This window comes from Notolabrus celidotus, chromosome 1, assembly GCF_009762535.1.
Source record: "Notolabrus celidotus isolate fNotCel1 chromosome 1, fNotCel1.pri, whole genome shotgun sequence".
In the NCBI taxonomy this organism is placed as follows: Eukaryota; Metazoa; Chordata; class Actinopteri; order Labriformes; family Labridae; genus Notolabrus; species Notolabrus celidotus.
This window is the reverse complement of record NC_048272.1, coordinates 12,304,504-12,329,428: the sequence shown is the minus strand read 5'-3', so window position 1 is coordinate 12,329,428 and position 24,925 is coordinate 12,304,504. Positions and strand designations below refer to the sequence as shown.

The window sequence follows — 24,925 nt, the reverse complement described above, 5'->3', positions numbered from 1 at the left end:
TGAATTTCCAATCTATGGATACATTTTATTTCATGTCAGGTACTTGGTTTAATATATTCATTTTACATAAGCCAAAATGCAACATAACTGTGTCCATTTTTTTTTGTTTTGTTGTTGTCTTCTCTTTGGTTTGTTTATGATCCCAAACAAAATATTCATTAATTGTTATTTCCCTAATTACAAGGAGCAATAAAAATAAAGAATGCTGTTTTGTTGTTTTGCAATTAATTCCTGAATTCAGCAGAATAAAAATGGAAAATGAGAGACAGATGCTACTATACAACTTTTGCTGTGGCTGTTGTATGTGGATGTGGCCTTCAAAAGCCTGGCATTCAGCCAAACACCCCTCAATAAAGACAGTCTTTTTTCTCTATGGTGGGATTTGATTTGGCCTTGATAGGGTAAAAGGCATGGCCCTGATTCTTGGAATATAATTGATGTATTTAACCATAAAAAAAAAAACACGAAAACAAGATAGATTCAATTTAGTGTTCACAAAAAAAAAGAGAAATAGCTGGAACACTGGTTTTAGTTAGCATGCAAAGGTGTGCCATATCAACTGGTTAGGATCAATGGAGGCATGTGAGTAATAAATGAAGGCTAAAAGGTCATGTGGGAATTAGTGTTGTCAAGGAGACAGCTCAATATGGAGAGCAGGAGGGTAAACAGGCTTGGAGGTATGTGAATAAAGAGATTTATGGCAGATCCACACACTCAGTGAAAAGTAATAACTGAAGCCCACAATGGATATACATTAATCGTGCTGAGCACACAAAGCATTGCAACACATTATACCATGGCATCTTGGGATAATTAGCTTTAGTCTCGACAGGAACGTCGCAACAGCTGTTCAATGGAAAACCAACACAATTGGTTCATTCGAAGTCCCCTGAGGCTGAATCCAAATCGACATTGAGATTCACAAACTTAATTCTAACTGCAGGTCAGGGTTTGCACTGATAAATGAAAATTTCTGCAAATCCACAAAATGGATTAAACCTTAATTTGTATTAGGCATTCATGGTTCCCAGAGGATGAATCCTTATGACAAAGTTACTCCTCTGATCTTAGGTTTACAATTGTGATTTTAGCTAAAAAGAGTAAACAACTTTTTCATTTACCCTGAAACTTTCTGCATTTATTCATGATCCCTTCAGGATAAACCAAAATATCTAATCTAGCACCATCATATGGTCAACTTTCAACTGTTGTAGCTCAGCTGTTGTCTGATTTTTTTTATTCATGACCTAATACCGGACGTAAAAAATGGCATTCACACCAACCTCAACAAAACACTGTGTTAAGTACTAATTACTAAGTGTTAGCATGCTAATATTAGCACGTAGCTAAAAGAAGACTCTTAGTTTTGCTTGTTAGACAAACCCTGTTGTCAGTGAAACTTCTTAGATAAACTACAACAACTGACCAGAAAACCGCCACCAACTGGAATGCTACGTACCAACACACACATGCAGACTGACCCGACACACTACAAGAAACAGATATCTACAGACAGAACAAACACCCTGCTGCTACTCAGAGACAACCATCTCCTTTAAATTTCCAAATCAGTATCAAGTGGAGGATATGAAAAAAAAGTAAATAAAATATTTGATAAAGTAAAATTAAATTAAATTAAATCAATGAGAAATCAAATAAAGATTTGATGGTTGTCTCTTTGCAACAGCAAAGGTGATAAATCCCAGGAAGTACATAGATGACGCACTCAATCTATAAACAAAGACACATGTTGGAGATAGCGGAAAGTTAGGAGAGTTAAGACGGAGAGAAGGGTGGGACTACTTCCACTACAAGCCCACTCCGGTCCAAACAAAAACACCTCACGCCTACAAACCTAAGTAGCTATTATGAGCTACATCCTCAAACGGGGTGGGCCGGCTGGAGGGCTCCAGAGTTTTGTACAGCAGTGCATCTTCAATGGGGCTAGCCATGAACAAGAGCCCTACGGCCCGAGACAAAGAAAAATAGATACAGAAAGAGGGAGAGAGACAGAGGGAGGTGTGTAGGAGGGGAGTGATTGGGTGGTGAAATGGTGAGGGGAGAAATAAAGAGTGAAAAGAGAGAGAAAAGAGGAGAGGGAAGTGCAGGTGAGACAGACTGTGATTGATTGTTTTTTTGTCTTTGTGGTGCTGCAGTGGTTTTCTCCTGCAAAACCACCTGGTACTTGGAGGAGGGATGACATTTCAGGCTCAGATTGTACCCTAATGCTGTTCACCATCCTGTTCTAACATGTTGGTCTTTTCGTACTCAGTGAAGGGCGGAGGTTAGAATCAGAATAGCGTCATTTTTTTCGGGTAGATTTCCCTTTTGGTAAATATTTCCCCTTGTTTTTGCCCAAGAAAGGGGGAGCGGCACACTTCTAACTAGTATGGCATCATGAGAATTCAAGTTGGGCCACATTAAGCTCTGTACATTTTTCACATGTCCACCCACATTCACTTGGGAAAATGATAAACAAAAAAAAGGCGGGGTCGGATTTAGGGCCGTGTGAGAGTGAGTCACACAGATTTGCTCATCCAGAAATACTCTTGACCAAACAGAGGCAGTCTGCTACTGCTACTCGCTCCTGTGGGTTTGCAGCTGCCTTGTTGGGGTACAGTCTGAGCCCTAGTGTCACCCCCTCCCCCCAGGCCCTCTCTTTCTCTTCTGTGCACAGGCAGCAGTGAGCAGGGAGGGCAGATCCTACCCAGGTAACTGTGGGAAGGCACAGGGATGAATGAGGCATTAAGCTGGCTCTGATCTGCCACCTCGTAGGGTCCGTCATCATAGAGACCGAGGTCAAGCAGAGTCTGGTTTAGGAGCTGGGCGCGCATCTCGCCTGGAATGGAAAAGGTGAGGGCCACAGCAAAGTAACAACAACACATTGGGACATCTTCACTTTTCAAAAATTTCACACACGGCACATCAAACAACAGGACTACAAAATTACTTGTACTTTTTAAAGCAGTTAGAATACAACAAAATCAACTTACTTTAACATTGAAGACAAACAGGAGTGTATACATGCAATGTCTGATGTCACTGAAGTATGATTTTTCTCTGAGGATGCACTATTAAAATTCACTGAGAGAAATATTTTTTAAGATTTTAAAATTTGGGGGGTGCCAAGATTTTCCGAGATTTCCAGTTTTTTTTTCCAGTGCTTTTCTCGTTGACAGCACCAACATCTTCAGTTTCAGTGCGCTTCTCACTGATGCTTACTTTTGCTAGGTTACAAAAAACACTGGAATCCAGTTTTGTCCATAAGAGGAGCATAAATATCTATCCGTCTCATCACTATCATCGCTCTCTCTCTCTCTTTTTCTCCTCTATCCCTCTTTCCAACCCGAACTTGGGCGAGGCAGATGGCTATCTAACATGAGTCTGGTTCTGCTTGAGGTTTCTGCCTGTTAAAAGGAAGTTTTACCTTGCCGCTGTAACTAGCTAAATACTGCAAGGTGCAATGCTCATTGTGGATTAAGATCAGATGAGGTCGAGTCCTGTCAGTAATAGGGGACTAGATCTTTGTTAATAATTTAACATAAAGTATGGTCTAGACCTGCTCTGTTTGTAAAAGCGCCTTGAGATAACGTTTCTTGTGATTTGGCGCTATACAAATAAAGATTGATTGATTGGTTGATTGATACATAAGCCCTTAGTGGACACAGGCCCTTACTTCTCTATTATAAAGGCTCTACAAACCCACAACCTTCTAAGAGCATGTGTGTTCTGAGTAGTAGCTGGGACAGAAAAAATCCCTTAAACAGTCTGACACCAGGCTCTATTCAAAAAAGTATTGGGTAAAACCAGAAACATGAACAGCATCTACAACAATGTGGCAGTGCAAGATAAATCCCTCCAGTAACTGACTCCTGCATCAGATAAATCTCAGAGCTCTCTGTGGTTAAGTGCACGCTGCTGCTCTGCATAATTTCTCTGTCCAATTACCAGATTGCTTTATAAATCAATTGGCTTTCTTTTAATCCCTGGCTGTATTGGCCTGTTAATGGTACTGTTTATATTTGACAGCTAACATGGGCCAGCTCTATTTTCCAGCTTGTAGCTATTATAACAGTATTTCTTCTTTTTTTAATTATTCTGTATCCATTGTAACATGCTCCATAAATCTACCATAATCCTTACATAATCCAACATTAAATGCATTTTGTTAAATGTAATAATGGCATTACACACATGAAGACAAATGAGCCGTAACAGACACAAAATGAGGCAACTCATTAAAAATCTGTCCTTTAAAGATGTATTTAATCTTCCGTTTGCTTAAGAGAAAAATATTTAGTAGAGTTTAGGTCTAGTCAGTCTTATTTATAGAATTAAAACTTGTTTGCCCTCAGTCAAAAAAAAAAAAAGCCTTGATTCAGACAATAAAACAATTGCATGTCTTCTTATCTCTGAAAACTAGTGCAGTGAAAAATAATGCTTCTAGTGAATCTCCAAAAACCTGCAAGGGTGAAAATCTCTTCATTGGCAAGCAACTGGATAATCAGACTCCTTACCTTTCCAGTTGTACGTTCCTGGAGCCCCAAACAGAATAAAGTTGTTGTCTGGGGTGAAACTGACAGACAGGCCCTGCTGACAGAAGCCAAACTGCTCGTGTCCCTGCGGCCGGCCCTCACAGAACTTCCACTCTCCTCCATCCAGGTCATCTCGCTCCGTCAGGTCCTCACTCAGGACGTAGCAGCGGCCAATCGGGTCGCGAGTTTCTGAGGGTTGTCTCACACGCTGTCTGAGCTCATAGAGGTGAGCGCAGGTCTAACAAGAGACAGGAAATGGCATTAAAGTTTTCATTTTAGGGCCTGTTAAGATGAGAAACATTTTTTTCCTGAGTGAATATCAGAAATAGAACCTTCTTTCCTGCACTGATGCTTTAACAGTTGTCTTTACTTACCACCACCTTCCCTCCAATCCCCTGACTCTTTACTGTGACTCCAAGCCACTGGTTGTCTTTGCTCTCTTTGTCCAAGTTCACTGAGGAAAAAAATACAGATAACAACCATTAAGGTTTCTATATTATGAGCCGATTAAAACAGCCAACAAAAGCTACTTTGTTATTTTGTGAATTAATTCAACTTAAAATGTATTTGTATTTTTCTCAAAATACTTGTGTTCATCCTGCCGTGCTTGCATGCACAATATCACAATGAAGAATTTCTTCAAGCAACAGTTCAATCAAGGTGCAACACAGGAAGACACTATCTTTTTGCCCTCAGTCAATAGGGTAGCTGATGGTCTCTCTTGCTTTTGTAGCTCAAACAGATGTATCAATATTAATATCAGTCTGTTTCATAACCAGCTGAAAACTCCTCACAGGAGCCTCAAGAAGTAACTGGTAGATCATCATCATCATCATCGTCATCATCATCATCATCATCATCAACTTTCTAATCAAATCTGTTAACTGGTGAATCTTTTGGGTCAACCCACTTACCATCTCCATCAATATCCACCCTCTCACAGTCGTATTCCTCAGGTGTGATTGGACACCTAAATAAAGCTCCTGGCCGTCTGCCCTGCAACAGGCCCTGCCCTGCTGCCTGTGGCGCACCAACAAGGATCCTGTAAGAACATCACAGACAGTTAATTGTTTCGCCTCGTGTGAAAGATTAATTTATGATTTCCCTGGGGGCATGTATCACAGGTTCATGACAGAACATAAACAACAATCTTAGTGATAATTTCACAGAATTTGAAGTGTCAGAAAACACTAGAAGAAGTTTTCATAATGACAACTACACATGGCCTGCTGTGGTGATGCGGTCCTTGTACATTTCACATGTGACTGGTGGCACGTTTCACACAATGCCTCTGCTGACCTGAGCTGCCATTACTGTTGAGCACTAACACCTGCAGCTAAATCAAGACTATTCAAATCCTGCTGAGACCACAGACAGTGGATCATACTGTCATGTAATCTCCACTCTAAATGGTTTCAGTACAGCTCTGTAGTCGGCATCTACTGTGTCTTATTTGTGCTAACATACTCTAGCTTTCACCTGTCATCGCTCACTATCAAGGATAGCAAAAGTTTTATTCTCAGTGAGATGGTTGCTGATATTTTGGGGCCAGTGTCACTTGCCTCTGCCTTATTAGGAGTGGCTGATTCAAGCTAGGATGCTATTTAAAAACTGAACGTTGAGCCACATTCCACCCAACACCGTCAGCCAGGGGATATGCATGGAAGCGAGACGTGGGGAAACAGAGGCCCGAGAGAATGAGTGCAGAACAGAGAGCAGGTTGTAGGATGGACAGAAGACGAAAATGTGAGAGGGATCAACCTTACACTCAGTGCTACAACAGTAGCAGCTACAAAGTGGCTGTTCTGCTTACATTGAACGATAGGAAAATGTTGGCAGAGAAAGTGTATAGCTTAAAGGTATGAGTAACAACTGGCTCTGATTCCTGTGTGAAAAGTTCCCATCACCTCCCCCCTTTATATCTACCTTGTTATGTCCACACTTAAATTAGAGTTATCTCTGAGGCTGGGAAGCATTTTGCCTATAAATATAGTGTGGCAAACTGATAGCACTGCATGAACCTTGCACAGACAAACAGAGAGGTAGACGTCTGAGTGGTTACAGACAACCAGCCATAACAATACTGTTTGAAGCATAGCATCTCATCAATTATAATAATTGAAATATTTAGTTCAAGCTAGCACACAGTATGACATTTTGGAGGATTTCTTCAAAAGCTGTTCCAGGTCATACATGCTTCATGTGTCTAAGTTTCTCTTTACCTGCATTTCCCTTTTTTTTTTTGTTAGAGGCACAAAGGGAAATGCTATGCTAGCTGGTCAGTCCGGTGAAAAATATCAAATTCAACTCATGCCCAAAAGCATTTGGTATAACCTGAATTTGCTTTATTGTAATGTATTCAATATTAATGTTAAAGCATCAAGTTAATGGTCCAAGATTTACTAGCTGCATGAACAAGAATATGCTAACAGTACTGTAGCCTGCCATTTACACGGTCACATTATAGCTTAAGCATTAGCATTGTTTTTAGCCAATAAACATGTGGCAACAACTTATGTGAGTTTTGCTTAAATGATTTTTGCTAACAGTACAACCACTAAATAGCCAGATAGTAGCCTAAACATTAGCATGTGATAATGTTGCTTCATCTAGTCAAGTGGTTTGATCAAGATCATAGTTCCCTTATCACTACCTGCCCAGGAGCTACAAACTAAAGGTGACAAGCTAACATTGTTTTACTATCTTTATGTTAATATTGTAGCATTAGCACTTAACATAGCTAACAAACATACCAACAAACTATAAGCTTACAAATGAATTTCTATATTGTTTAAATGCTAGCTGTCTGCAGTGCTAGCATAATAGCCATGCGCTAACATCCCTTGTTTTAACAGCCCACAAACTATACACTGAAATCAGCTACTAGCTTAATCGGGTATGTAGGGTTGCAAAGGGGTGGAACATTTCCGGTAAATTTCCATGGTAAGTTAAGCTGAGGAATTTTGAAATATTCTAAATTGGAAACTTTATGAATTATGGGAATTTATAGGAATCAACTGGGAATGTTGGGTAATTTAATGGAAAGGTATCATATCCAAGCATAAATATTTGTTTTGTTATAAGCAGACATCCATCCAAAATAATACAATTAAAACTGATTTATTTGTAAGTAGAACTTTATCAAGTGTTCAATATTTTATTGGACAATCAATTCTTTCATTGAAGAACAAAAACCTGAATGTTGAGTTAAATATTACTCATCCCCCGACCCAACCCATTCAAAAATTAAGAAAAATGCAATCCCAACAAAGTCCCATTCAACATGCAAATAAAAAAGCATCTTCCCTCATGCTTCTGAAGCCTAGCCTCTACAGGATTCTAGAAAGCATCTGTGCATGTGATGGAGGAATGCACAGTGCATGTAAGGGGCATGGTCTCAATAGTCCTGCAGTAAGCAGTGTGTTATGTGCATGTGATTGAGGAATAGTATCTTCAACTCTACTTGCATGAAATCTGGTTGTTTTAGTCAGGATTATGCTCAAATATATTTTCCCCAACTATATTTAAGTTCCCTATTAAGAGCCAACCTTCAATTTAGTAAATTCCGGGTTTATTCCCGTTTATTCCCATGGAAAGTTTCCAACTTTGAAAATTCCCGGAATTTTGCAACCCTACAGGTATGACACGTTTTTTTTTATGTGTGATATTACAGTCAACTACCTTTAAAATTAAACATTGACCAAGACTTAAATCATATTCTGATGGAGCAACAGATTCCATTTTCAACCACACGACTGGATCTAGATAAATGTCTAACAATTTTTTGGGGGCCACTGGTCACAGAAAACTAAATATGAAAGAAAGATTACTTTGAAGGCAATGGGAAAGTTGAACGTAATGGACCTCAGATATCTCAGCCCAACATTTTTACTAATTTTAGGACCAGACAAGATCGTTCACTCTGATTCAGCATTTTTTCTCTAAGTGTTATACTTTGGGGGCCCCATTATTCATTTTAGACATGAAAATACTCACAGAATGTTCTGTTATGCTACCTAGACTGCAGGAAAGCTCTATTCATGCTTTTCTCCTCCTGGCTTCTCTTTCCTGACAAGTGCTTCTGTTGAAGTGCAGCCATGCATGCTTCAGGAATAACTCTCTCCTCACCTTAATGACTAAGCACCCAGAACAGCCACCCAAAGTGAAATAATGAGTGCCACACATCACTGCTGGTCCACATAGGAAACCTGACTAACTCAAGTTAAGCAAATGGCAACACGTCAAACAAGAGGGATCTGAATGGAAAGAAACTCCTGAAACCTGATTATCTGATCCCTCATATAGCTCCACATTCCAGTGAGCCCTGGTTTATGTTTGGTAGTTAAGGTGATACCAACCCTCTCTCTCTCCCACATAATGTGCAGATACAGGTGTCAGGGCGCAAGGTAGGAGGTCTGTGAAGCTGTTGTACTGCCAGTATTTAGAAGAGAGAGTTGGAGGGCTCACAATCTGTCCATGTGCTAAATGTCCTAGACATAATATTCAGCTGGCTTTGGTAGATCCAAATAATTCAGGTGAGTAAGAACAACAGAAGACAGGAGGGTTATGTAGCAAAAGAACTGAGGCTTTAGCCATCCTTCATGAAAATAAATTACTCATACATGAATGTATTAAGATGAATGCACTATTGTTGCGTACTTATAAACAGTTTGGATTTCTTAGCATTGCTTGCATGTTTACATTTTACAGTCGTGACTTTAGTGTGTTCAAGAGAGGGGCTGCGTTAAAGTGATATCACATTATGTTTATTGTAGATGAGTCATGGAGAAACTGGTGACCACATGACATCTTTAAGGTCAAATGAAATTGTATGTCCTGCGACGTGGCTTTTGCACATGCATACAGTGCAACTGCAATGGTCAAACCATATCACTCTGCCCTTTTCCCCACCCCCCTAACCTTTCCCTTTCATATATAGCATCTTTGTATGATATGAGTAGTTGATTAAAAATAGATTTCCAAAACAAGTACACATTATCCATGTCTTCACAATCAACCCAGACCTAGGTGCTTTAAGTGTGACTCTTTAAGTACAAGTTGAGTGACAGAGGGGCACACATGTCTGAAACATAACACATGTTCTGTCATGACTAATGCTTTTTGTTATGTGCTCTTTGCCCACTTCATTGTTCATGCCTGAGTCAGACAGTGTGATCATGATCTCCACTGTTGAGCTCATCTTTCAGTAAACCCAGATTTGACATGGAGTGTGTGTGTGTAATATGAGTGGTTGTGGGTACGGGCCAGGTTGGGAGATATTAGGGTGTTGAGTGACAACGTGACGGTGTCTGGTGAAATACCCACATGAATCCAGACGCAACAGAGCCAGTCCAGCATGACAGAGGTGTGTGTTTGTGTGTTTTTACACTGCTGTGTTGTCTACTCAGATTAGATAATGGACCAGGGCATTAGTGATCCCCCAGACTAACAGATTACAACAAGACTCTACAGACATGCACGGGTCCATGGACAAGCCAGATTCTAACACTATGCTTACATGCTGACAATGAAAACAATCAGATACTGATGTTTAGCTGATTTAATGTTTATGAGTGCCATTTATGTTAAGCTGCTTTTGCTATAAATGAATGTCTTCTTAAAATTTAAAACAATGTTTTGATGTTGAACATTAAAGTATTGACTAAAGTTGCAGTTCTACTTTTAAAAAGACCCACTTACATTACTGCCCATAGAGCACCCTGACAATAATAATAATAATACAAATAATAATACAAATAATAATAATACTAATAATAATAATAATACTAATAATAATAATAATAATAATTATAATAATACATTTTATTTACAAAAGCGCTTTAAATGTTTCTCCAAGACACTTTACAAGAAAATAAATGATACAATTAAAAGTCAAAGGAAAACAGTGCAAAAAAGCAAAGGAAAGTAAAGCAGAAAAACAAAAAAAATAAATAAAACAAAATAAAACAAACAAAAATCAATTAATTAAAGATTTGGATTTGAAATTGGTGAGTGAGGGAGAGAATCTGAGGTGTTGGGGGAGAGAGTTCCAGAGGGTGGAGGCAGCGACAGAGAAGGCCCTGTCTCCCCAGGTTCAGTGCTTGGGTTTGGTGAGTGATAAATGATCTTTGTTTTTGCAGCATCCATCACTAAACACTACTGAACGGATATGGGACTGATCAGACTGGTAGTTCTTGTTCAATCGCATCATTCACTTAATTTATGTCTTGTAGACAACAATGAGATCTGTTTGAAAGCAAAATGAGACTATAGCTTATGTCTCCTGTTTCTCATTCTTGCCTCCAGAAAAAAAGTTGCAAAAAGTCTCAGCTCAGTCTCCCTTTCAGTTCAAAAGGAGATCTCGTCAAAATCTGAAATGATTCTCAGGTATTTCTGAAGTGTTGTGACTCCTTTTGAGCTCAGGTGGAGAAATCAGGGAGCTCTCTCAATTGTCTCAATCTAACCTCATCCATTTGTTTTTGTCAGACTCAGTTTTTGTGTCTCAAGCTGAGCTCAGATGGAGCAAAGAAAGAGCCTGAGCTCATCTTTTCATGAACATTTATAGTGCCCTGCAAAATTAAGATTTCAATGTAATTGTCCACAACCTTACAATTCTCATTAAAACATTTGAACCACTTGCAAGATCAGCTATTTAGATGTCAAATGATCTCTTCTTTGACTTCAAAATATGCTCATTCCTTCACAATTCTGTTTGGAACAAAACAACTTCACAAAGATTTAGTGTATTTGAGAGAAAAGATAGAGATTTCATACCAGGTATGACAGACGATTTATCAAAATATGCGCCGCAAAAGGGCTGACCAGATTTAGCCAGATTATTACAATTAAAGGGGTGGATTCTTTTGGGCGCTGGTGGCCTAGTGGTCTAAGCACCCCACATACAGAGGCTACATCGCAGGGGTCACCGGTTCGATTCCCGGCTGGTCGACCATTTCCTGCATGTCTTCCCACACTCACTATTTCCTTTCTCTCTTCAGCTGTCCTGTCAAATAAAGGCAAAAAGGCCAAAAATATATTTTTAAAAAAGAGAAGAAAATTAGCCATTCATGAGATCTCTCATTTAAGTCTCAAATAAGACTCATGTCATGGTCTCAACTATTTCTCCTAGTGAATTTTAGGAGAAACTAATGAGAAACGAATGGGAACAATTTGAAACTTGAATGAGGCTAAAGTGAGAATCTCAATTTTGTCTCCGGAGACTTAGAAGAGAAAGCCTTGAGCAGTAAAATTTTCCTCTGGGAAGTGCTAAACCAAAGTGGATACTCAGGTGTACACCAGGGTTCAGTTCTTGGGCCACTTTATTTTATCTTTACAATCAAAAAACACAAATTGTCTTTGATGTTTGTTCTATATGAAGCAGCTATCCATACAAAAACACTTAGTGAGTAGATTAGAGTAAAAAAATTAAAATAATTTCTGGTAAAATTAAGTTGTACAATCATGATGATTTTCATAATGTGACATTTTTGGCCAAATTATGTGAAAGAAATTTGTGGTAAGGTCTATTGTATTTTACATTGATGTTTGGTTGCATCTAGGAATAATACAATTTGGCAAACAAATTTTATGTTGTCCAAAACTAGGGATGTTCAGAAGCAAATCATTTAAAAGAAGTTTATACATTTTGATTAACTGCCCATTCTGAAAGTAAGAGAACACTCAGAAAGCAGCACAGATAAACACAGGTTCACAGAGTCTGGAGGGAAATGTTGTTGAATTGGTTTGCCAAGTGTGGTTAAGGTTAGCAGAGCTAGCACCACCAGCTTTCTGGCCTCCTTGCGGGTTAACGTCCATATTCCTGTGCTGGTTACACATTGCTATATCTGCGTGGTCATATACCAGATTGAACCCTAAGAGATGCCATCTGTCAGCTGTGCTTGTTTACATCTGGTAGTAGAGCATTAGAGTATCAGGAACATAATGGAAGTAGCATTTGGCCAGAGCTACAGCCCTGACTAGTGGCAGCATTACAATTCAGACACAACATATGAGCAACATTCTGGGCCTACAATTTAACAAATATTAATTACTTGTTTAACAGACTAGTAATCCTGATGACAACAAGCAAGAGTGATAATATTTGATTGTTCTGTTGGCCAAACACACACATACCGCATCAGACTACTACCAGAATCCCTGTAATCCCTGTAATTCATGTGTTACTGCTGATTAGACTATATTTATAACCCCACCCTCACTGTCACAAAAATCACCATTGTATTTCCAGCTAATCATCACAGACATAAAAGAGTCACACACCAGACCCTCATTACACTACACTTATACCCATGTGCTCATTGAGGGGAGCATGTGCAGTGACCCTAAAAGTCATTCTCTCCACGATCTCATCCACCCCTCCTCCATGTGCAGTCCATACACACACACATACACACACACACACACCAACACAATGTCATCCTCCTTTACTCCTCCCCCACTCCAGGGAGTGACATCTCAGCACGTAGCGACACATTCAGAGTAAGACTGAGTGAAAGACTGGACAATACATCAAACATGCTACCAATGCTCAAACCAGTATCAAGTCCAACATTAACATCCTATCCCTTTATATGTGCAGCTTGTACAATCCCTTTTAGTCGTTTTATGCTTTCTTTTGTAGGTCAACAAATCCTGTTACCAGGATTCTTTTCAAAATCAGTTTTTATATTCCAGTGGAAGCTCATTGACATTAAAACCAAAAACAAGGCTACATATTTTGTGAACTTAAAAAAACAAAGTGTTTACATGTAAACACAAGCATACACTGACAAATAAGGCAAACAAATAAAGCAAACATCTGTGGAGAAGAATTTAGTGATGTTACGAGAACTCCTGATTTCTTTGTTTATCAAAAAAGGGGGGAAGTCCGATATAAATATTTTCACTGAGAGAGAGAGAGAGTGGGGGGTGGGGGGGGACTGGGAAACGCACATTGATTTTTCACATCATCCAGAAAATTTGCTTTTGGGAAATTAAGCTGTTTTTTTTTCTTTCTTGTAACTTCAGAGAAAAGAGCTGATCAAACTCTAAACAGAGATTTTTCTAATACAGACGTTTTTTAGAAACCCAACCCTCCCCTGGAATTTTCCAGGCGTGTGCATTCCCAGGCTAATAGAAATCATGAATTGCTAAATCAAATTTCCCCTGTGAAGTTTCTGATTTTAATTTCTGGACCCTTTTCAGTTGTGCTTCTTAATCTGTGTGCTCACACCCTGTGACATCTGTCCCTCTGGGAGCAGTGTGAGGCTGTTGCTCTATACACAGAGGCTGTACAGGATCAGCATGGGGGACAGGGGCTTTTTAGGCCCTCTGTTACCCTGGGGCGAGACTGTGACCTTTGACCTGGACACACAAACACATGCACACATATATATATACACGCAAAGGACAACATGTGCAAGCATGCAGACATTAACAGAGGATTGAGTGTACAAACGGACCTGAGTATTTGTTCATAAACTCACACACACAGAGACAACAGAAGGCCGTGCAACAACTGTGTAAACTAAGGATCATCAAATCGACTGCAGCCTGTCCAACAACATCCACCGTGACAATCCGGCTCACACAACAGAGATTTAACTGTTTTCAGTTTTCTTGATGACAAAATGACAGCTGAGAATGACATGACCGAGCTGTGAATCATCATGTTTTTAACATCTCAACTCTCAGGGCAGAAGAGCAAGAAAGAGAGGGGGGTCGGCTGATGCACATTAAAGGGCAGAGAGAGACAGAAACAGCTGCCAGGCCATGCAAAAAGGCCCTTTGGGATACTGTGGTTCACTGCCCACGGATGTGACTCAACTTCCGGCTTTAGCAATTTGTTCCAGGTGATCATAAGAGCACTTTGACATCAATTAAAAAACGACAACCCGTTTGAAGTTGCATGAAAACACAGTGAGTGTGTTTCAGGAAGGAGAAGGGTATAAATAGTATGCATTTAGAGGGCCATTGTAACCCCATCCTCACTTCACATGCATCTTTAACAACCCCTCACTCGCTCACCACCTGGCACACTGCTGATCAATAAGTGGACGGCCACTTCCAGACATAGATGGGGTAATGATTGGCCCTCAGGTCCAAAGTGTAAAGAGGACATAACCCTGACACCATCCCTCCTGTTCCCTTTTTATCTCCTCCCTTTCTTCATCCCTCATTATCTACTCATCCATCTATTGATCCATCTATAGATACACTCGAATTCTGCTTCTATTTAAATTGCTCATATTTCCCTTGTCTTAAATTCTGTCTTTTAGTCCATGAGCTGTCCATTTATCATTATCTTTAAGGGTCGGGCCTAGCAGCATGCAAGAGGACGAAAGAGGTTAGGCCTATAGGGCTGCAGACTTCTGAAATGATCAGAGTAAATCAGTTCATTAACAAGAAGAGCAATCACTGTTCAAACAAACGTTGGAGTTGAGTTTGAAGAAATTCACTCATAGAAAGAGACTTGTACTGTAATTCCTTACAATTCTGGTCTAACTACCTTCATCCCCAAAAATGAAAGGCAATAACTCAGTGTCTCAGCATCAGAGAAACTTAATGACCACACATACTAAAGACTGGCAGCAATTCTTTGTTGGTAGGGATGCATCAATTGCAAAAATCTGGACCAGAACCAATGTTCAAAATAAATATTTATTATTCATTATATAATAAGAATTAATCAATTAATCAATCTAGACCAGACTCTATGTTAAATTATTAACAAAGACCCAACATCAAGACAGGATAAGATCCAGTCCCCTCTTACAGACGGATAGTAGTAGATGTAGTCGCCGGAGTCAAAACAGATTGAGGAGCTAATTAATACAATCCTATGGATGTTAAAGATAGGTTCAACTCTGGAATATATTTATGTGCACACGTGTTTCAGATATAGTCATTCATTTTATTTGAGTTGCGAATATGATCTGGTTCAGCTCGTCTATATAAAGTTCCCAAAGTATTGATTTGACTTTCTGAAGAAGCTATGTAACACGTGATGCAACCAAGAGTCAAGTTGAACATTATGTTTATTAGTAACAGTGTCATTGTGAATTGATTTAAAGTTATATTAAAATGCATGTTCTGATGGTGATAGTAATGATTTATTGAACTGTGCTCTAATACTGTACCATACCGCACCGTACCGTACTTTACTTTTCTGAAATCAAACCTTGCTCACGACAGTTGAGAAGTGCTAATATCCGTTGACCTTTTCAGTCTGAAGATTTTTGAGCAAATTAGGAAACATTATCGAGTGAGTCATAAAGCAAAGGGTTTCAAATGATTAAAACGTTCAAGTTATCAGACTTATCTGAAAAATCAATCAGTAAATCTCTTTTCATAAACACAAACAAAAAGCTTTCACACCCCTTGTAATTTCCTGATCTCTTTGCTTCTTTACAGCTCTCTCTGCATTCAGTCTTCTATCAGTTGATCTGCCATCATCTGATTGATTACACTGTATCTTAACCAGTGTCAACACAACTGCCTCTGCACACATACACACAAAACACACACATATTAAATCTAAGAGGAGGCCTGCCATGATTTATTCATCTATCCAGCTTACATCAACCCCTCCCCCATACAAAGATCATGTGAGATCCATAGTCAACTCAAGGTATACTTTAATCATTAAGTTTAACATAGGTTTAGAGTGAAATTAAATGTAAAAGAAGAGTCTTTGTTACAACAGACAACATTTGTTTCTACTGATGATGAAACAAATGTCAGGACTTTTTCTGCCAACTGCCTCTTAGATGCAGAATCAGTTCCTGCTCCTCCTTTTCTGCTAAACTGTGCATGTTTTCTGCACCTCCATCAGATCTAAGTTGTATTTTTCGCCCTGACTCTGCAGATTGTCCCTCGCAGAGCACATGGTCCGCAGAGTAATATTCCTGAAAGCCCTCTGCCGGGCTGCACTGCTTCCCACCGAGCTTTTGTCCAGCCTGGTGTGGAGGAATGGGGAATGCTAAATAGACAGAGAGTAAGTGGAAGCTAGTAAAGAGCATTAATCGTGTGTGTGTGTGTGTGTGTGTGTGTGTGTTTGCGAATGTGTGTGTGTGTGTGTGTGTGTGTGTGTGTGTGTGTGTGTGTGTGTGTGTGTGTGTGTGTGTGTGTGTGTGTGTGTGTGTGTTTGCGTATGTATGTGTGTGTGTGTGTTTGTGCTGTATTGTACAGCTAGTGCCATATACCCTTTGCTCTTTCTGATCTCCCATATAAATAAGCTTTGCAACAGGGTGGGTTCTTACATTTACGAGGCTTTCACATGAATGGTCTCCAAGAGATTTAGCAACAAGAAAGAGACAGAGGGAGGCAGGGAGAGAGAGAGGGAGAAGGAGGGAGCAGGAGAAAAAGATGAATTGAATTGGGGAGGGGAAAGGGGAACAGTTCATTCTCAACTGTGAAGTGAAGGCTAAAAAAGCAGCTTTAATATGGCTATTTGAATGCAAATTAGCCCACAGAAATTTTTCATTGTGTTATGAATGTGTGAAACAGTGATGCTGGGCCCCATTTACACACATTTTTGTATGTCTTACACGAACAAAATTACATTAGAAGATAAAGAAAGTTATTGTGATTGACTCAAAAGGCCAAAAATCCACATTTCATTTTTTTGTTGTTTTCATTTTCTAAAAATGTGCCAAAAAAACAAATGGCCAAACATTAAAAAAAATTGCCACAATGCAAAGTGTTACATTAGAAGACATATACAACCCTTGCGTGTATCTATGCTACTACTAGATGTTTGGGGCTTTTTTTCGCTTAGCAGTTAGACTGGAAACAGGGGAACGCAAACCTGAATTTTGTCCAGAAGATCCTGATGACATCAAATGTTTTTTATCTGTTCACCAAGGATGTTACCACAAGCAGTCAAAAAAATTGTTGGGCATCTAATTTTTTATAATTTTTCTATAACTTCAAAATAAGAAACAACTTGCTCACAGATGGAATTTAGAGACTTGAGCTTGTCTCTCCATAAGTAAAAATCAAGAAAAAGTTCCAATTAGTAAAATAAAATAAGTAAATATAGATAGAATACAATTTAGATATAAACAATGTTACACATTGAATTTAGATAAATACAAATGTTAAAAATTGATTAAATAGCAGTAATTACAAGCAGTATTAAAACTGTTGCAGTAGTGACAGGTTGACATGGTGTGATTATGGTTGGTAATGACAGATTAAGCAATATAATAAATAAATATGGGTATATAATATGACCGTGAGTTGTAGTAAACAATTATAATGTAATATAACATAATATAATATAGCAAGATAATTATATAATATAATGTAATATACATTATAATAAATTAATAATAACAAAATATAATTAAAAGGAAAGTAAAAAAATATTATCTATAAATTGAGTATATACTATATAGTTTCCAAAATATAGCCATCGCTTAACTACAATCAAAAGTCACCCACTGTTATCTAAGGATGTATACGAATAAGCAATCAAATGTTGTCACGTTAGCTAGCCAGTAGCAAAATTAAGGAAATTATGGATCTCATTGAAGGATCGTAATGCTGATCATATGTTGCGTTTAAAGGTGACATATCATGCAAAATCGACTTTTTAACAGTTCTCTGCCTGAAATATGTTTCCCTGGCATGTCTACAAACCCCCCGAGAATGAAAAAAATCCATTCTGCCCCTGTTTTGATTTCTCCACCTTTCTATAAATGTGTGTGAAACGAGCAGTTTCAGACTTCCGTGTTTTTGTTACGTCACAACAATATCCGGTCTGTTACGGAGTCAGAGCTCGGAGCTTGTTCAGCCCATAGACTGTATAAAATACAACTCAACTCCTCCTCTGTTTTTCAATGCCTGCACATGTGTGCTAACAAGGAGCTTAGGAGGGAGGCATGCTAGTTGTAGGCTGTCTTGATAAACACAAAGGTTGGTTTTACTCCCCACGTCTGCAGATTTGAAGATCTAGTGGATGATTTTTATTTGTCATAGAAAAGTGCTAGCGCTAGTTAGCATAGCCACATAGCTACATGTCGTAGCTGTGTACCAAGACACACATCAACATACTGACAAATAAAACAACAAGAAGCACAGAATCTGTGACCAATCCTTCAGAAAGGTCCTGCTGCCTTTCTGGTAGAGGTTGGTTTTACTCCCTACGACTGCAGATTTGAAGATCTAGTGGATGATTTTTATTTATCATGGATAAGTGCTAGCGCTAGTTAGCATAGCCACATAGCTACATGTTCGTCGCTGTGTACCAAGACACACGTTGACATACTGATAAATAAAACAAGAAACACTAAATCTGTGACCAATCCTTCAGAAAGGTCCTGCTACAGGCGCCTCTCCGTCAGGATCAGATTCTGGATCAGATTCAGAGGGTTGAAGTAGCGCAGGTCTGTGAGCAGCCGTGTATATTCAGCCAACATGTAAACATTAGATCAACATGCTGGAGAGCCGAGGGCACATCAACTTCCTGAGGGGGCGTGGTCAGAGAGAAAACAGACTGTTCTGAGGAGGGCTGAAGAAGAGGGCTTTTCAGGCAGGCCAAAATCTGATTTCAAAGTGGTTTTTTCAGCATAAACTTTATGTTTTGGGGACCTCTTAGACCAATATATATTGATGAAAAAAGCGTGATATGTCACCTTTAAGATGTAGTGCAGCCACCAGTCACTAGCTAGAGCTGTAGCTTTGGTTAACGGCTCCTGCCACAATGCTATAACGCTCTACAAGCACAGCACAGATGACTGATGGCGTCTTGTAGTGCAGAATGATTTGGACGTATTCTAATCTAGATAAATTGTATGTAGGCTGTGTCTGGTTCACCTAGCACACTGGCCTACTAATAACCAAAACCTGTACAGTGTTTCTGTTCTTATCTTTTGTACTATACCTCTCTTGAGATCTCTGTAACCCTTTAGAGGTCATCCAAAAAATCCTTGCATGCTCCACTCTTGTTTTTATAAGCTGAGTTATTCAAAGCTCCAGTCCACTGAGAGGATTTGTTCAGCTTCAGAAAGCTCTGTTTTAGATTCTTACTCAGCCAGTGAAACCAAACTCTAGACTAGATGTCTGGGATTATACCTGCTACCTGCGGTCCCACCGGCAGTGAGATGGAGTATCTCTCTTTAGAAAGGCACCAAAGCAGAGACCACAGTAAACATGAACCTCACTGCAACCTGAGACTCTTTACTTTCCCATGACGGCAATACAACACAACCAACTCTACATCTATTGATACCAACAGCCTGGCAGTTGGATAAATCCCAGTATAATGATGTTTTCTGTGATATAATAGAAAACTAATTGAAATGTTTTGAGGGAATAAAACTCATTGTTGAAATTATTAAGTGTCAATAAATTTGTAAATCCAGACAGAGACTGTCAAGATTGAAATAAATAAAGGTGAAGGATTAGGTGAAACTGGAGAAGAAGCACATTTCTTTCTCTTTTAAGGCTTTTGAGAGATCCCTCAGAAACAATAACAAAAGATTTATGGCCCCCATCAGAGCAGCAAAAGAGAACGACCATCCCCCACCTTTATCAGAGCTCTCTAAATCCTTTACATTTAATCATGAGGTTGAGATCAACATACAGAAACACCATAAAAATGAAAGATGAAATACTTTCCAGTGCACACGTTAAGTACAGTATTATTTACAAGCTTTTCTTCTGTGAGATGCTTCTGCTGCTGTGGGGTTGATCTATGGCTTATCTACTATACATCTTACCGTATCTAGAACCATCAAATCCTGACTGTACATTATCAGCACTACAACAGACTGCTTTATCAGCCATACTTGCAACACTGCACTTCAAAGGAAGGATCTGGCAGCCGGTCAACTACTCCCCCAAAGGAGAAATATTTCCAACACTACTGAATGGATTTCTGTAAAACTGTGTTGCTACATTCATGTCCACCAGAGGTTGACGCCTACTGACTTTGGTGATACTTTTTCTGCACCTCGAGCACCACCATGATGTGGACATACTGACATTTCAACTGGCTAAATATCAGCTTGTTAGGACTGTCATTGTAAGCACAATAGCCTGTTGATGCTAGCATTGAACCCACATAAATGCAGTGCTTCTGTATAGCCTTTCAGGGCAGATAGCATGGCCTTAGAGTCACAAGGCAACACCATGCAATTATTTGCCTGATTATAACAGCTATAAATTTATACTTACGCCAATGTAACAGTTCTAGACCATACTCTGTGTTAAATTATTAACAAAGACCCAACATCAAGACAGGATAAGATCCAGTCCCCTCTTACAGACAGAACTCAGTCTGATCTCAACTTAATCCGCCATGAGCAGAGCACTTTGCAGTACAGCGGCAAGAACAAACTTCCTTTTAACAGGCAGAAACCTTGTGCAGAACCAGACTCATGTTAGACAGCCATCTGCCTCGAAACTATGCTTTCTGGCAGTACACATACATTTTAGCTTACAATTCCTAGTACTAATGATAGACTTTATAACATGATGGAGAAGACAACAGCTACCCAGAGGGAAGCCAAAACCTTTACAGCTCCCCCTAGTGACTGGCTGCATTATTGTTCTCAAAGTCTGCCTCTTCCATTATAACAGATAGAACATGGGTCAAACTACAAAATTAAAGTACATGTCAAATAATTATTTTTCAAACATGCTTTCTGCAAAGCAGTTTTCCTATTATTCTGATTTATGTGCAAGTGTTGACAAGGGGGCTGTGGCATCATGATTGGCTCCTGCCAAGTTCTTTACCAGATAAGCAAAGGAAAGAGGAGACAGTGAGTGGAAACATAAACACTAACTCAAGAGTCATTGAACTTTCAATAGCCATGAGTGTCTGCTTCAAATTACAACAAGAATCTGTTCTGCTGTAGACCGTGTGTGAAAATGTGAGTTTCAGTGAGATAGGCTGACGTCAGCCTCACAGTTAAACCAGATTGCTTCTGCACAGCGCAATATGTCAGCTCTAATAGAGGTGATGTTTTGGCTTCACTTTTCACAATGGGAGGAGATGGTGGTACATGGTACATATTAATATAAAGTCAATGGTAGGGAGTCAAAGAGTCAAATTGCTGTTGATGGACAAAGCTGCGTTTAGTCATTATGCACCACATATCTGGAACACACTCCCTGAAAGCTGTAGGTCTGCTCCAACTCTCACCTCTTTTAAATCAAAGACTAAGACTTTTTTATTTGCCACTGCCTTCCTATCTTAGATTATTTTAACCCACTTTAAATTAAAATTTTGATGTAATTTTTAATATATTTCTAATTTTCCTTTTATTTTCTGTTTTATCATATGTCATTTTAATTGTGTTCTTTTATGCCTGTCTGAATGTCTCCAATGCTTTTAATGTTTTAATGTAAAGCACATTGAGTTGCCCTTGTGTATGAAATGCGCTATACAAATAAAGCTGCCTTGCCTTGCCTAGAAAGAAAGGAGATAGTGGCCTAACAAGGATGAATCTGGGGTCACATAAAAGCCTATTGCAAAGTACTACAAAGGTGTATGGGTGCCTGGTTGCAAAAACACTCTTACCTAATGTTACTTCAGAGATTAGCTTGCTTGTTGGATGATACAATTGCTGCAGGTACCACACATTTGTAAATTCATATTAAGGGGGCTTTACTGGATCATATTTTGATATTTTTTCATTAATTTGTCAGGCATGCTCTGTAGCTTGGTAACTAAGAATTTGAAATTATGTCAGTGTTAACGACTGCATATGTGACAGTCAAACTTGATAAGATTTTGTGTTACTACATTTACTGTAACAACATATTTTCCCATTAAAACCCAATAAGACACAGATGTTGCTGTATTTGACTGTTATCTGTTATCCGTACAGTAGCAGAGTTGAGGCAGGTTAGCAGTGGTGGGATTAAGCTCTGGGGGCTTCCTGTCTTCACTAGGCGGTGAACTATTAGCGGAAGCACTTCTCATAGCTGTATAAATAGCAAACGCACACATAACTCAAACTGAAATACCCTCCTGTCTCATCCTGTGTCTGGCATTAGCAGCAGCAGGAGAAGCCCCCTAAGTTCAGCTGCGCCCCTGTGTCGGGTCAAGAGCAACAAAGTCTGATAGTTTCATAGTAACAGAATGCTGAAAAAGCAGATCAAGGCCCCAGTTTCAATCTGAGTGTGGCATACTTCCAAACATGTCGCTGAAAAGGATCTGTTACAGCACATCAGTCAGTATGAGATCATTGTGTCACATGGGGTTGACCTTTGGTGCCATAGTGAAAAGGAGCAGTTTGGGGTAGCCACAAGCCTGGACTGAGGAGACACTGTAAAACTGAACAAAAAGATAATTATGTGGAGCTCAGTGTGCCCCAATATTGTGGAGCCTTCCATGACGAAATACATGAAACCTTTTTTTCCAGGGCCTCCAACAACAAAACCAGAGAAGAAGAAACCCCACAAGAAGCCAGTGTGACTAAGCTGATTTCTATTGGCACTTTAACATTATTGGTTGTATGATATAGCCATGAGTAAGCACAGGACAAAGCATCAAAGCACTGATATCATTTTCACTGTTGAATCTGGTGACAAACACACAATGAAGGCGACACAGAATGACCAGAGGGAACAGTAACCCAAACCTCCTTTATATGAAGAGAAAATGAGTCAACAGCTTCTGATTACAGTATGTTAGGAACATATTATTTGGAGCTGGTACATCAGACGAACAGGAAGGGTAATGGGAGCCCCTTTCGAAAAATAACCTCCCAAATCTGAGTTGCAGAGAGCATGAGCATAGAGCTTAATGGAAATGTATTATTCAGACAGGAGAGATAATTGCTGTGTTGCTATCTGAATAATATATTTCTCTCCGATCAGAGCAATATGAAAACTCCAAGAGTCCAAAGTGGAGATGAAACACCCATTGAGCTTTAATAGCTGTACCATTAAGGACTCTGAGGTCTTACTCCTGAGTTCAAGTTCTCCATTTCTAAAGGGACTTTGGGGGGCTGTAAGGAAGCAGAAAATGCACAATGTACAATCATGTAGGGTTGAAACAACAAATTCACTATTTTTTTCAATGGACTGGTAGCTTTCATCATTTGTCAGGTCAAAATGTCAAACAATTGGTGGTTTGAGATTCCCCCACTTTTGATGGATTCTGCTATTTTGTTGGCGTTTAAGACAGTAAACAAAGAGTGTTGGTGGTTTTTACGTTTAAAAAAAGAAGCAATTGAAAAACGATTACTGAATTAAAACTTATCCTGAACAAGACTATAGCTTGGATGGTGTTAGGAGTAATTTAGCATTTTCTAGATAAACTCAAAACAGCTATAATTGATCATTTGTTTTAAAAAAAAAAATAACAAATGACAATGTGGAAACAAACGGATGAGATCCAAGGTTTCAAAGCTATCTTAAAACCATTCAGCTGTCAGGTCAGTGAATTTGGTATTTTGGTTCTTTCTCAACTCTTCATAGGTTTTCTATGAAAGTCTTTAAAAAGCCTCAGTACACTGTACCAGCTCATCATCAAATGGTGGACAAGTGTAGTAAGCAACTAGCTAAAAGGAATTAGCATTTATTCACTCAATAGCCAAATATGTCCTCCTGCTGTTGGTAGAGACCAAAAACAGAGCTATAAGAGATGGCTGGTACTGGATGTGTAACGTTTTTGGAAACAAATTTGGATTTATATAAAGGTAAATGGAATTAAAGGCAAGAACAAGTCAATTTGCTATGTATTTATGAGTATGAGAAAAGGTGGCATCATCAGATAAATAATTCTCACAACACAATAACCTGTATGTTGGGAAATCAATTCGATAATTCAGGTAGAAAGTGAAATGACATAATGTGACTTATGACCTCATAATCCTTAAAATGCTGACTTTAAGAATAAAAGTGATGTGAAAATAGCTCTATGGTATGAACTCATCATAGAGTCATCTTTGCGTACAGAATAAGATATGATACGTAACAGCATACTGGCAACAGAGTTATTCATCACTCTCTTCCAGTAGATGCATCACATCAGCACATCAGCTTACTTTATTGACTGTCTTCTCCTGGCACTAACTCCACTGGTGCATTATGGGCATTTTCTCAGGAGTCTTTCAAAGTGCTCTGTTTGCACTTTGAAATGGGCCACATCAGTTGGCATACTTTCCACTCATACTTTAAGCTTCAAGTTAGTCATAAAAATAAGTTCCAGGAATGCTGCTGGACAGTGTCAATGTTTCAGAGGGGTGACATGAGTCCCCCTCTGACTGTCTATATGTCTGTGATGCTGATGTCACCGGTCTCACCAGGCGACAGGACGACTCCAGCCAGAGTAAACCGAGGAGCAGACGGATAAATGTGGAGCTCCAAAACGGGAACCTGTAGTAAACGTATTCCTGTATTTACATTTTATACAGCTTTATATTTCAGCT

General features: G+C 39.2%; 1 protein-coding gene across 6 annotated transcripts in view; it reads right to left on the bottom strand.

The window, feature by feature from the left end:
• itga7 (integrin, alpha 7) overlaps positions 1–24,925 on the bottom strand; it is a 47,950-nt gene that overhangs the window by 17,283 nt on the left and 5,742 nt on the right. For 4 of the 6 annotated variants that reach the window (XR_004632689.1, XR_004632686.1, XM_034693748.1 and 1 more), the window contains exons 2-5: positions 5,450–5,577; positions 4,910–4,989; positions 4,518–4,773; positions 2,708–2,839 (exon numbers count right to left, since the gene is read on the bottom strand). Coding sequence is in view for 4 of the 6 variants with exons in the window: in XM_034693748.1 (XP_034549639.1) it covers positions 2,708–2,839; positions 4,518–4,773; positions 4,910–4,989; positions 5,450–5,577 (596 nt within the window). In the remaining 2 variants the exon portion in view is untranslated. The remainder of the gene's footprint in view (positions 1–2,707; positions 2,840–4,517; positions 4,774–4,909; positions 4,990–5,449; positions 5,578–24,925) is intronic. The other 2 variants (XM_034693763.1, XM_034693739.1) reach the window with 1 other exon arrangement.